At 41.8% G+C, this 14,059-nt stretch overlaps 1 protein-coding gene across 1 annotated transcript in view; it reads left to right on the top strand.

Moving 5' to 3' along the window:
* SLC30A8 (solute carrier family 30 member 8) overlaps positions 1-14,059 on the top strand; it is a 41,265-nt gene that overhangs the window by 16,379 nt on the left and 10,827 nt on the right. Inside the window, 2 exon segments of the mRNA XM_015474502.3 lie at positions 6,847-6,993; positions 10,425-10,575. Of these exon segments, the coding sequence (XP_015329988.2) occupies positions 6,847-6,993; positions 10,425-10,575 (298 nt within the window).

Genomic DNA, 14,059 nt, shown 5'->3' with positions numbered 1-14,059 from the left:
CTTTTGGAAACTAGAAAACTTGAGGAGAGCTTGTTGTTGTTGTTCAGTCACCCAGTCGTGTCTAACTCTTTGCAACTCCATGGACTGCAGGATGCCATCTCCTGAAGTTTGCCCAAGTTTATGTCCATTGCATTGGTGATGCCATCCAGCCATCTCATCCTCTGACACCCTCTTCTCCTTCTGCCTTCAATCTTTCCCAGCATCAGGGAAGAGAGCCTAGACCCTTAATCAAATTCAAGATGAATCCAGAGTTGGTAAATAACCTTCTAGTCAAATTTTAAAAAATTAATGCCATATAATTTTTAGAGCCAGGGTAAGTCTTTTGAATGAATGACTTAATAACTTGATAGAGCTGCCAAGCAGTTACTTTTAGCAGCTCCAATCTGGAAAGCTCCTTCTGGAAATCCACTGATATCTATACTGGAGAGGCATTTTTTTTTATTAAGGAAATTTCATGAGATTGTACACAACTTTCAATTGCTTGTATAAGAGATCAACAACATGGAAAATCTAAAAAACAGAATCCATTTGAAACATGATATGAAAAAGTGATATACTGGAAATTCATAGCCTTACAGATAAAGTACTGGTACCACCCCACCCCATACCATCTAAGCAACCAGGGCAGCCTGGCGTACCACAGTCCATGGGGTTGCAAAGAGCTGGACATGACTTGGCAACTGAACACACACACACACCACCCCCATGTGAACACACCTCGCAGGATGTATAAACTGGCTTGTTTTCTCCACAATTTTCTTCTATTGCTTTGCCCTGAAATCATGTGGATGCTGAGAACAGACACATAATCTCCCCAGGTGATGTCTAATTAATATTCTGGAATGAGATGGTCTCTCATTCACAAAACTCAGTTTCCTCTTAGTACCTTTCCATGCCCTGTCACTTTGTTTCTAAAACGACACATTTTTAGAGGGGAAATGAGAAGCTACTCACTTTGAGAAAGCAAATCAATCTCCTCCTTTCCTTCTCATTTCTAATAGTCTATAAGTTCAAATCTGGCTTTAGAGTCAGAAGAAAGTGATGTTGTCAGTAAAGGAATTCAATGGCTACTGACAGAAAATCATTTGGAATTCAAATTGTATTGATATTGAGCTAATTTTCCTAAAACACTGCTCTCTTTATGTTAATTCTGTCTTCAAAATTCTCCAGTGGCTCACCTTTGCCATTTCAGTCCTTCACAACCTTTTCCCCATCATGGCAAGCACAGGAAATTTTCCTGAGCACAGAGATAAACTGACAAGTATCCTTGCAGCAGAAAGAGGCTGACTCCGGGGCTTTCTCTGTGTTAAGCTCTACTTGGCTGCCCCAAGTGAAAAGAAATCAATACATTGGAAAACTGGCATCCTGGACAAAGTGAAAAATTCGACTTTGGCTTTCAAGTTATTCCACCATCTGGCTGCCAAACTATCAATCTTCTACTTTTACTACTTCCCTATGTGATGTTTCTTCTGTTTCAGCTATTTATTCATTCTATGCAAAATAATCATTGCACTTTAAGGTCTCTGTAACCTTTGCTTATGCCTTTTGATTTATATGAAAAAGCCCTCTCATTCTCTCTACTCGTCAAAACCCTGACCATCATTCAAGACCCCAACTCACAGCTCACTGCCTTTCTAAAACCATTTTTGACCAAGTCAGAGAAAGCAAGTAGTGTTACCAGATGACTTTTGGGAATCTGGAGGGTCCTCCTGCAGGATGTGGGTCTGAACAAAGCCTTGAAGGATGAGTAGGAGTTGAAAGGTGGCAAAGAGGGAGATGAGAAGGGCCTTTCACATTCAGGGCCTTGCATGTGGCCCAGGAGATCATAAATATCAGCTTCACCTGGAAAGATTTTGAGTGGGTAGGTCAGCATCAGGACAAGAAATCTGTATTCTTACAAAGCAAGTCAAGTGATTCTGATGTGCTATATTTGGGTGCCCCTGTTTGCATTGGGCTGGCATTACCTGTCCAATAAGGTTTTCTCAAACTTATTGTCCCGGTGGCAGCTCTGGTCCTTCTGGCCCCAGCACTTCAAGTTCACAGGCACAGTGGGATGTGAGATGCCAAGCTGGATAAATCAGGGTCTCTCGGTCTTTATACAAGGAGATTTGGGAAAAAGCTCTCTCGTTTTCCTTTAAAACACTACGCTGAAATGATATAAACTCAGAGACCCACTTTTTTTTTTTTTTTTTTTTTGCTGAAGAGGAGAAAGTTTGTCTTCAGCAGAAAAATAAAAAGCAATAAATCGGAGCCAGAGCAGAGCCCCAATAAGATTTTTTGAATCTTACGGTTAGGCTGTACCTGATCCAATCCCACCCAGATTTATTCTGTTATTTGAGCCAATAAATGATCACTTTGCTGTTTAAAGTGGTTTGCGTTGGGTGTTTATGACTTAACAACTGAGAGAACTAGAGGCAGTGGTACGTGGTACAACATGGTTAGTGGAGAATGAAACTAGAATGGTGGTTGAGGGTTCCAGAAGGCTGAGTAGCCTGGCTGAGGAATCTGGATTTATTCTGGAGGCCTTGGGGAGTAACTGACATTTACAACAGGAGAGAACAAGGTCATAGAGCTGTGTTTAGAGAAAGAACTGGCCACAGGGTACAGGGCAGATAGGAAGAAGGAATTAAAGGAGACCATAAGCATCAGCGTGTCCACTGCGAATGGGCCTCTGAACCTACGGAATTGGAATACTTTCTGATTGCTGGTGAAAGGTCCTAACTGTAGAAAGGCCATTAAGCAGAGTTATACTGCATATGTAAATATGCATCTGTACTTAAGAAGACAGATATACAGACACAGAGAACCCACAGAAGTAAGCTCAAGTATGGCCATTTCTGGAAGAAAATGAGAGTGGCCAGGGAAAGACATCCTGAGGTAGGACTGTTAAGAGTCACGCAAGGATGGAGGAAGCACTAGCTTGCTGGACAGGAATACAGAGCTGGCAGCAGGCTGGGGAAGATGGTAAGTATCTCAGAGGCAGAAAAAATTCTCTTTTAATATGAGAAGGCCAAAGCTGGGTGGTGTGACAACCACAAGCTTGATTAATAAGGGTACCTGTTTTGTACTAGAGCCAGAGTGTCTTAGTGGCTTAGGTTACTTATATTTTTTGAGGTTCCTGGTACTAAAAATTTAAGAAAATGTGCCAAAGCAAACTGTGATGTGTGTGACATACTTTTAAAACAATGACATCATGAATTTCTGACATAACATTATATATAGCGTAATAATGCTACTCATAAACAATTTTTAAAATATGACTTAACAACATATACTGGGAGTAGTCTAGTTCTAGGACACAAGACTGCAACTGTCAGATGAACACTCAGTTCTCTCCTTCCTGTCAGCATGCCTCTGCTCTTCATGAAGAACATCACGAGTGTGTGACACGAACTCTCCAGATCTGAGGTGAATATGAGACCCAGACCCAACATCTCCCCTGCTTGTCTAAGGTCGTCTCCACCCACCAGGCCTAGAAGAGTCTGTTTCCAGGACGCAGTCCTTAGCGCCTCTCCTACATTGCTCTCAGTGCCTCGCTCTCTACACTGTGTCAAGTACTCCGGGAATATGACTGTTGCTGCCTCGCTTCATGCCTGTATTGCAATTCCCTTTGGCTATTCCTGCTGTGTCTTAACCTTCAGCTTCTCTCGGCTCCGAGTCATCCTCCCTATTACCGGCAAAGATCTCCTGCTTAAATACAGACCTGAGCATGGCATAACCTTGCCTCAAAATCATAGAAAGATTCCTCTCCCCCACGGGATAACATTCAAGTCCTTTAGTGTGATGTGTGACACCTTACAATGGGCCGAAGCCACCCTTCCTGTCTCGTTGCCCATTATTCCTCCAACACTCCACCCCTCCTGGTGTTGTTGTTCAGCTGCTAGGTCGTGTCTGACTCTTTGTGACCACATAGACTGCAGCATGCCTGGCTCCTCTGTCCTCCACTATCTCCTGGAGTGTGCTCAAATTCATGTCCATTGAGTCAGTAAAGCTATCCAACCATCTTATCCTCTGCCACCCACTTCTCCCTTTGCCTTCAATCTTTCCCACCATCAGGGTCTTTTCCAATGAGTCAACTCTTCGCATCAGGTGGCCAAAGTACTGGAGCTTCAGTTTCAGCACCAGTCCTTCTAATGAATATTCAGGGTTGATTTCCTTTAAGATTGACTGGTTTGATCTCCTTGCAGTCTCTCAAGGGACCACTCAAGAGTCTTCTCCAGGACAACAATTGGAAAGCATCAATTCTTCAGCACTTAGCCTTCTTCATGGTCCAATTCTCGCATCTGTACATGACTACTGGGAAAACCATAGCTTTGACTACACGGACCTTTGTCGGCAAAGTTTCACCCCTTTTACTTTTCAACGAAGGTGCCCTGTTCTTTCAATTCTCTGTTTTTGTTCATGCTCTTATCGCTTCCTGAAAAACACTTCCTTTCTAGTTATTTCTTACTCATCCCTTCTGTGGAAAGTTCTTCAGGGCTCCCAGTGACAGTGGCTTTCTGATCCCTTTGCTCATGTTGCCTGTCTTCTGGACAGTGAGCATCAAACGATGAGATCACTGCAGAGAGGGCCTGTGCTTCGTTTCACTTTGTTTATCTTTGTACACCCTGCCCCTACACTGTGCACCATAAGGGCTCCATACATCCAGGTGGGATGATTCAATTAATTGTCGATAATATCCCCATGCTTTCAGAAGCAAATGGCAGTTCAGCCAAGTTGACCTCTTAAAAACAATTTACTCCATAAGACTCAGAATGAGGGCCCACAGTTTTCTGGACTGTTATTATAAGAAGCTCAGATGGTTTTAAAATGGTTCTCAGTTCCTGGGTCTCCATACAAACATGCTTCTTCCAAAGTAAGTCCTTTTTCTTTCCTGGGTGCCTCCTGACTTGGCTGAGTCTGTGGAAGAACTCCTATAAGATGTCATTTCCTTGACTGAAGCTACGATTTTAGCCCAGCATACAGAATCATCACCATCATTCATTGCTAAGATTGTAGCATGCTGCTTATCTGCATGTAGTCATTCCTCTGGGAAGAAATAATGCATTATTAACACAGCTTTATTATCAGGCCCAAGTTTGGCAGACAGAGCAACATTAGAGGATAATTGGAAGGACAACTGATTTGTTAGCAAAATGTTGCTTTTTGGCTAATGAATCATTCCGATTTTTGCCCTGACAGCTCAGTAACAAGCTTGAAGACGATTTTGCTTCAGACCATTAAACTTTGACAAACCAGTTATTAACTACAGCTAGAGCCAGCAATCTGTGGGGATTACTGCAATTATGAACCTTATATGTAATTTTTCAAAATCATTAGTTGAGACAAGGTGAGTCTGATGATGGAGGGGCTGATGACTGACAGACTCCATCACTTTGCAATACACAAGGCGATAAACAGCTTCTGGGAGGACTAATCCATCAGCAGAAGCGCTTTGCTGGGAAGATGGAACAAGAGCAATAAAGGTTATTGCACTCAAGCAACAAGCCCTGTTTGAGAAAAGACAAAGCTGCTCTTTGACTTCTGTTTTAGAGGTTGGAGGTCTTTTCTCAACGGAGAACTGAACGGGAGTGCAGGGAACAAACCAAACAGACAACAAGGCAGGTCTCCTATGGTCTGGGTTCCCTTCCTATGCTTTACTGGATTGCTGCTGCATTCAAGATGATCATACCAAGTGAAATAAGTCAGAGAAAGTGAAATATCATACGATATTATTTACACATGGAATCTAAAAACATGATACAAATGAACTTATTTACAAAACAGAAACAGTCTTGCAGACACAGAAGATAAACTTATGGCTACCAAGGGGGAAGGTGTGTGTGTTAGTTGCTCAGCCGTGTCTGACTCCTTGAGACACCATGGGCTGTAGCCTGCCAAACTCCTCTGTCCATGGGATTTTCCAGGCAAGAATACTGGAGTGGGTTGCCATTTCCTTCTCCAGGAGATGTTCCTGACCCAGGGATTGAACCTGGGTCTCTTGTGTTGCAGGCAGACGCTTTACTGTCTGAGCCACCAGGGAAGCCAGGGGAAGGTAGGGGGGAGATAAATTAGGAGTTTGGGATCAACATAAACACACTACTATATATAGGATAGATGATCAATAAGGACCTACTGTATGGCACAGGGAACTCTACTCAGTATTCCATAATAATCTATATGGGAAAAGAATCTGAAAAAGAATAGGTATATGTATATGAACAACTAAGTCATTTTGCTGCACACTTGAAACTAACACAATATTGTAAATCAACTATGTTCCAATATAGAATAAACATTTTTTAAAAGGATCTCATTGGAAGGTGCCTGCCTTTTCTTCTTACTCCTCCCCAATATTCATTTCAAGCCCAGGTGGTTAAGATAAACTAATGGAGTGGAAGGAAGTCGTGAAGACTACGGTAAAATTACACATCAAACAATAACACATCAGTGGGCCGGACTGTGTCATCCGGTTTACAGACAAAGTCCAGGCCCTCAGTCTGGAGACCCTATCAATCCAGCCTGCACCTCTCCAGTCTCATCCTATTATACTTTCCTTTTTGAATCCTTTTGCCCCAATCTAACTGGAATGTTCTTCAAATGTGCCCCACTTTCTAATCTCTGTACTTTAGCTCTTCCAGGAATGGCCTCTCGTGTGCAATTCATTTCTACGTGTTCAAATTCTACTCACCCTCTCAGTCTCAGTTTCCTTACTTGTCAAAACAATGTAGATTATATCCAAGTTAAGACCCTTTCTCGTCTTCAGTTCTGTGAGTCTGAGGCGTTTGCACCAAACTGTGGTTAGTACACATACGATCTGGTGGCACCGTGGGGCCCTAACCCATTTCCTATTCTGTATCCCCCTAGGTGGGCACGTTGCTGGGAGTCTTGCTGTCATCACGGATGCTGCCCATCTCTTAATTGACCTGACCAGTTTCCTGCTCAGTCTCTTCTCCTTGTGCTTGTCATCAAAGCCCCCCTCCAAGCGGCTAACCTTTGGATGGCGCCGAGCAGGTATAGTTCATCAACTGAGCATCGAGGCAGAGTAATGCTGCAGAGTCCAATCAAGGACAAAAATGGAAGGGGTGAAGCAAAGCTTTGTTTGAAAATCCCTTAGAGGCACACCTTCTGGTGCACAGAGTGAAATAGACATGCATATGGGGATGTGTACTCTCAGTGCTAACACCACTAATAGCCAGATTCATGGCGGCTACCTCTATTCCGATGGGGCAACAGGAACATGTGCGTCATTTTAGCAGCCACCTCAGCCCAAGAATCTCAGTGTGTGGTAACAGCCATGATGTTATTCATTAAAAGACTTGGCATCTGGGAGAGAGGGCGGGGTGAAGCTTCTGACATTTTGCAAAATCAAGCACAGAGAGCCCAGAGAGTTGGAAAGACTGAAGAACTTCCCATAGAGGGGTTGGGAATAGAATATGGACTTTCCAGTTCACATGGCATTTAGCCATTCAGTGGATGGCTCAGCTGGATATCTTGTTTAAACAACCATCAACAACCACAAGAAAAGGAGAAGGAAGAGGGGGAAGAGGGGAGGAAAGTTTACTCTTCGTCTCTTCTTAGAGCTGGGTCTTTGATGGGTGATGGCTTGCTCTTGTCTAGGAAGGGGACCAGGCATGATGAGGCTTTACAGTCTGGGAAATTTTTACTGTGGCTCATTTTTACAGTCTACCCATCTCTTCAACACATACTGCCTCTCTACTTCTCCTCCTTTGTATTATTTCTTATGTCAGAGGAATAAGAGGAGCTTCTGGATGAATGTAAAAATCATTTATACTAAGAGTTACAACTCCATATTTTCACACCAGTTGAGAAGATCAACGTGAAAGAGACCTGAGGGCAGAGCTTTGGCCAACATGCTAACACAGACAGCCTTCACTAAAAGGTGCCACTAGACGCAGATCACAGGTTGTAGCCTGACGATTATGAACTGTGGTTTTTCACGCTTAGAACGATAGAAAGTTCTAATTTCATGAGATGGTTGAGTGCCATTTCTGAGCAATGGACATGAAGTTGAGCAAACTCAGGGAGATGGTGAGGGACAGAAAAGCCTGGCATGCTGCAGTCCACGGGGTTGCGAAGAGTTGGACATGATTTGGCTTGACTGAACAATAACAACAATTTCATGCCAAACAATTTATCATCAGAGGTGTTTAGCACTGTCTTTCCTTTAACATTCAGAGAAAGAGAGGGAGAGGGAGAATTGAGGAAATAAACATCAATAAAAGGACTTGGTGACATTGTGAGTTAAAGATGCTTTTCAGCCCCTAATAGGGCTACATTTGGCAAACATGTACCTTTGACTGAGTACCCATCATTGATCCTCATAAATTTTTACCTGTATTTTACCCTTTCTGATACCGTTGGTCAAAGCTGTTTTGTAAACACAGGGAGGACTCAGAATTTAGATTGCTACTTGAGCTTTCTCCTCCTGGCCATGGAGGTCAATGAGAATTGACACTCCAGAAGGCCAGGGCTGCTCAACAGAACTCTCTGTTTCAAGAGAAATGTTGTACAATAGATAGTACACTATGGCCATGGAGCAATTTAAATGTGACTAGTGCTAGTGAAAAACTGGATATTTAATTTTACTTTAAATTTAAACAGCCACATTGGATTGATGGCTACCATATTAGGCAGCACCTAATGGCACCCCACTCCAGTACTCTTGCCTGGAAAATCCCATGGATGGAGAAGCCTGGAGGGCCGCAGTCCATGGGGTCACTAAGAGTCGGACAAGACTCAGCGACTTCACTTTCACTTTTCACTTTCATGCATTGGAGAAGGAAATGGCGACCCACTCCAGTGTTCTTGCCTGGAGAATCCCAGGGACGGGGGAGCCTGGTGGGCTGTCGTCTATGGGGTCGCACAGCATCAGACACGACTGAAGTGACTTAGAAGCAGCAGCCACAGACATATAGGTGAAAATCAACTAGTACATCAAACATATAATTTCATGGATAACTTTGTTTAGGAATAAGGTAAGTATAAAAAGTGAGTTTAGATAAAGATAATGTTAATACATGCACCCAATGTTCATAGCAACAATATTTTAATTTCCACGATATAGAAGTAACCTAAAGTGTCCATCAACAGATGAGGTGATAAAGATAAGATGGGCGCGCGCACACACACACACACACACACACAATGGAATACTACTCAGCCATAACAAAAGCAGAAATTTGCCATTTGCACCAACATGGATGGACAGGGAGGACATTCTACTAAGTGAAATAAACCAGACAGAGAATGAAAAATACTATATGATACCACTTATATGTGGAATCTAAAAAATAAAACAAAGTAGGGGAGAGGGAAGGAGGAGGAGCATGATAGGGATAGGAGATTAAGAGGTACAAGCTGTTATACATAAAGTAAATAAGCTACAAGGATATATTATACAGCACAGGGAATCTACCCAACATTTTGCAATAACTATAAGTGGAATAAAACTTTAAAAAATTCTGAATCACTATCTCATACACCTGAAATTTATATAACTTTGTCTATCAACCATACCTCAATAAAAGAATAGAGTGCTAAGTGGCCAATGAGACAGGGGGCATGTGGATATAGCAAAAATCATAAATTGTGTATGTAAATAACTGAAGTCTGGGAAATGAAATGTTACATTGCTCTACTTAGAAGGGGGGAGGGTCAAAATTATGGGATGTGCCTGACCACTGACTCACAGAGTTTTTCTAGAGCCTTGTAGGGTTTTAGAACTGATCGAAAAGGTTGAGTGAAAGATCAAGGTGAGGCTTAAGGAGCTTCTAAGTAAGCAAGCATGCTTTGCTCAGTGGAAAACTTGAACACTGTCTTATCTTTAAATAGTCATGCGAATGCCTCTATTCTGATACTTTTCTTCCTTACTCTTGCCCATAAAATGCAGTTAGAGAGTTGACATACCTTGGAGTTTGCCTCTGTATTTATAGTATGTTGGGTTGGCAAATGAAACTCATTTTCATTAAGCCTCTGAAACCTTCCCTTTCTACTATTTTACAGCGCTGGCAAGTTGTAAATGTTTTATGGCAGAATTAAGAGTTTCTAAACACATTTTACCCTTTGTGTCTCATTATTTCATCTCTTAATAACTTTCAATCATTTTAGCACCTGTTTAAATTAAAATCCCTCAGGAAAACAGCAAGGGCAGGCAGCAATTAATATGCTTTAAAATTTTGCTGAAAATTACTTAGTAATATGGAGCATAATGAACTAGTATTTTATGAATGCAACAAGAAAGTGTCTCATCTTAGTACTAAAATTCATCCACACTTCTGCTTTGTAAATGACTAAGTGAAGTACTGTGAGGCCTCTTTTCTTTGGTGGGGAGGTGGAGCATTAATGTCCTTTGAGTCTTGGGGAAATTAAGGTGGTTTGCAAATTCTTTGTGCATGGGTGTCTCTGTGCTTATATCCCTAGAGATCCTTGGGCCCTGCTATCCATCCTATGCATCTGGGTGGTGACAGGTGTGCTGGTGTACCTGGCATGTGAATGCCTGCTGTACCCCAATTACCAGATCCAGGCGACTCTGATGATCATCGTTTCGAGCTGTGCAGTGGCAGCCAACACTATGTAAGTAGCCCCGCACTCTGCCCATGAAGCTTGTCAGGACAGAGATTTGTGGGGGTTTTGTTGTTGTTATTGCTTGTTTCTAATCCCTCCACTAGTGAGGATGGTAGAGACCTGACAGAGTGGTCAAATGGCTCTACGACCGAAGATCAGGCTGCTTGTGCTAGTTAACGTGCATTTTAATATCCTCTTCTAAAGCTACCATCTTGAATGCTTCCTGTGTGCCAGAGACTGCTAAGATCTTTTGATCTACATTGTCAAGCTCAATGTTCACAACACAAATACTTTACAGATTAGGAAATTGAAGCTCAGTAAGGTTAAATAAATTGCCAATGAGGTAGTGCAGAGGGGGATTTGAAAGTAGATCCACCAAACCCAGAATTGAGCTTCTAGCCATTCTACTCTCTCACACAAACAGTGTGAGAGTTCCACGTGGGATGTGACTTACCCCTCTCCTGTTTTTGTTACATGAACACATTATGGGTTCCCAGAGACCTGGGTTGGAAAGGATCATAAATTTGTTTACTTCAGCCCCTTTCTACTTTTGAATTCCCTTTTGCAATATCCCCATAAAATGGTCATTGAGTGAAGAGTGAAGTTGCTCAGTCGTGTCTGACTCTTTGAGACCCCATGGACTGTAGCTCACCAGGCTCCTCCATCCATGAGATTCTCCAGGCAAGAGTACTGGAGTGGATTGCCATTTCCTTCTCCAGGGGATCTTCCCAACCAAGGGATTGAACGCAGGTCTCCTGCATTGCAGGCAGACACTTTAACCTCTGAGCCACCAGGGAAGCCCAAATGGTCATTAGTTTTATATATATTTTAACAGAATAACAGGGAATTTATTTCTCTCAAGAGTAACCTATCTTATCTTTGCATCATTATGACTGCATGAAAATTCTTCCTTAAACTGTGTTAGCTAAATTCTCTCTTTAGTTTCCATCTATTGGTCCATTCTCTTATCCAGGCAGACTTGAATCATTCTCATAGGACATCTGATCATCGCCATATTGGTGTGGTCTTCCTAGATGACCTGTTTGATTACTCATGACAATGGGGAGTTGAGGCCAGGACTTCAACCCTTTTTGGTTGATTTTATCTTTCCTATTTGATAGTCTGATTTGGGGTAACCTTACTTAAAACTCTGTTATCTATCTATCTACCTATCTACCTACCTACCTACCTACCATCTATGGTAGACACAATAACGACCCCTCAGGGGTTTCCACATTCTAACCCTTGGAACTCCTGAATATGTCAATTTACATGGTAAGAGAAACTTTGCAAATGTGGTTAAGGATGGATCTTGAGACAGGCAGATTATCCTGGTTTATCCAGACAGGCCCAACATAACCACAAAAATCCTTATAAGAGGGAAGCATAAGGTCAGAAGGGAGAGAAGATGATGCATTGCTGACTCTGAAGATGGAGGAAAAGGCCTGAAGTCAAAGAACAGAAGTGACCTCTAGAGGCTGGAAAAGGTAAGACAATGAATTCCCCCTGGAACCTCCAGAAGGAATGCAGTCCTGCCCACGTTCTGACCTCCAGAACTATAAGATAATACATTTATGTTGTTCTAAGCCACAAAGGCTTTGTGGTAACTTGTTATGGCAGCAACAGGAAACCCAGATACCATCTATGTATCACCTGTCTTGCAATGTAACATAATATATGCAATCAGGTAGGTTCACGCATAAAAGTGAAGAAGACAGTGAGAGTAGAGTGGCATTTTAAACAGATTTTTTTTTAAGAGAGGGTATTAAAGGAGTCCCTGGAATTAGAGGACAACCTGAGCATGCATACTTTGAATAAGTTCCTGTAGGTACTCTCATATCCTGACCTTGTACCTGCTTCAGTTCCTTACTTCTTAGTTTGGGACCCATTGCTCAAAATCTTTAAGATTAACAATCAGAAGAGTGGTATTTGATCTGCTGTCACTGATGAGATCCCTAATTCCACCCAGTTAACTTGAAAATGCATTTCACACTGGCAGTGGGAGAAAACGTATGAGAGATCAATGCAAGTCTATCACTCCTGCTGCTGCTGCTGCTGCTGCTGCTGCTGCTAAGTCGCTTCAATCGTGTCCTAGGAGACAAATAAGCCAGGCCACATGTCCTGCTGACTGTCACCATCTTTGCATAAGAAGAACAATACGTCCCCAGGACAGCAGTAACAATAAAAATATTAATAATTTCCCGAGTCGTTGTCATATAGGCTGTCCATGCTGCCCCAAGATGAAGATGCACCAGTTAACCACCACATAAATCTGGCACCTTATGACTGAGGCTGACTTTCTGAACAGATACCATCCACATCTTCTTTTTACTGCGACTGCTTTCAAACTCTGAGCCTAACATTGCAGGTGATTTTCATCCTTACAAAGACCAGGGAATTGAAAAGCACGGACTTCCCTGCACAAGGAGGTAATTTTTATGGATAAACATACTGAGTGACTAAAACGTTTACTTAGAGAACTGGGATTACAGATTTTAAGTGCTGGATGCTGTATTGTCTGACTACAGAGATATCTGAACCATAATTTGGGAATACATCTATTCCTTGGGAGCCCAAAATCAGGGCAGAAAGTTCTAACAGAAGTTGCTAAGGGATTCTAGGATGAAGGTTATTGATAGAACCTTAAGGCTAAGTTTTCTCTGCCTGAAACATTTCCTCCTCTCCTAGCCCATTTAACTCTAGTATAACCTTTCAAACCCAACTCAATTGCTTTGTCTGTCTAACTAAATCAGACTCCCTTGTTGTACTATCTGTAGCACCAGTTCTTAATAGGCTTAGTATAATTAGAATTTTCCATTTATGTGTGTCTTTTTAGAATCTCCGCCATCTCCATCATACTTAAAGTTATAATGGGGAGGGGCCATGTCTGTTTACACCATTATGCTCCAAGTACTTAACAGTGCCTGGCATATAAAATCCCTAAATAAGTTTTTTTTTTTAATATAAAATGAGTAAAAGAATGAATGACAATGGAATGAGCATACATGGCAGGCCTAGAAAATGCCAGGTGTACACGGCTGTCTGAAGAACTTTAAATGGTAGCTTCTAATAGAAGGTGAATTTCTGCTCAAACACTAACAATATAAAACCTTTTAGATTATATAATGGTCAAATCTTGATGAATAGAAGTCACTCTGCTTTGTGACGATGGCCTGAATTTAATAGACACTTTACCTGCAAACAGACTGGGGTATGTGGCACTGAAAAATTATTTTTTTACACCTTTGTTCCAAAATGCTCAGAAAGTGTTTCTAGGCAAGACGTAAGAGATATTACTCCTAAAGTTGTAGATAAACAGAATTGGGTACATAATTTAGAGAGCCTACCACTAATCTCTTGGAATGGATTAGAGACGTTAAATTTTGCAATATGTTATACAAACATAAAACATTTATATACATGAATATATTGCAGTTTTGATAAATAGCTACATATTTACACAAGCACATTACTCTCATCATTGGCCATTAGG

The sequence above is a fragment of the Bos taurus genome, chromosome 14 (assembly GCF_002263795.3).
Source record: "Bos taurus isolate L1 Dominette 01449 registration number 42190680 breed Hereford chromosome 14, ARS-UCD2.0, whole genome shotgun sequence".
Lineage (NCBI taxonomy): Eukaryota > Metazoa > Chordata > Mammalia > Artiodactyla > Bovidae > Bos > Bos taurus.
This window is presented reverse-complemented; position numbering and strand designations above follow the sequence as displayed.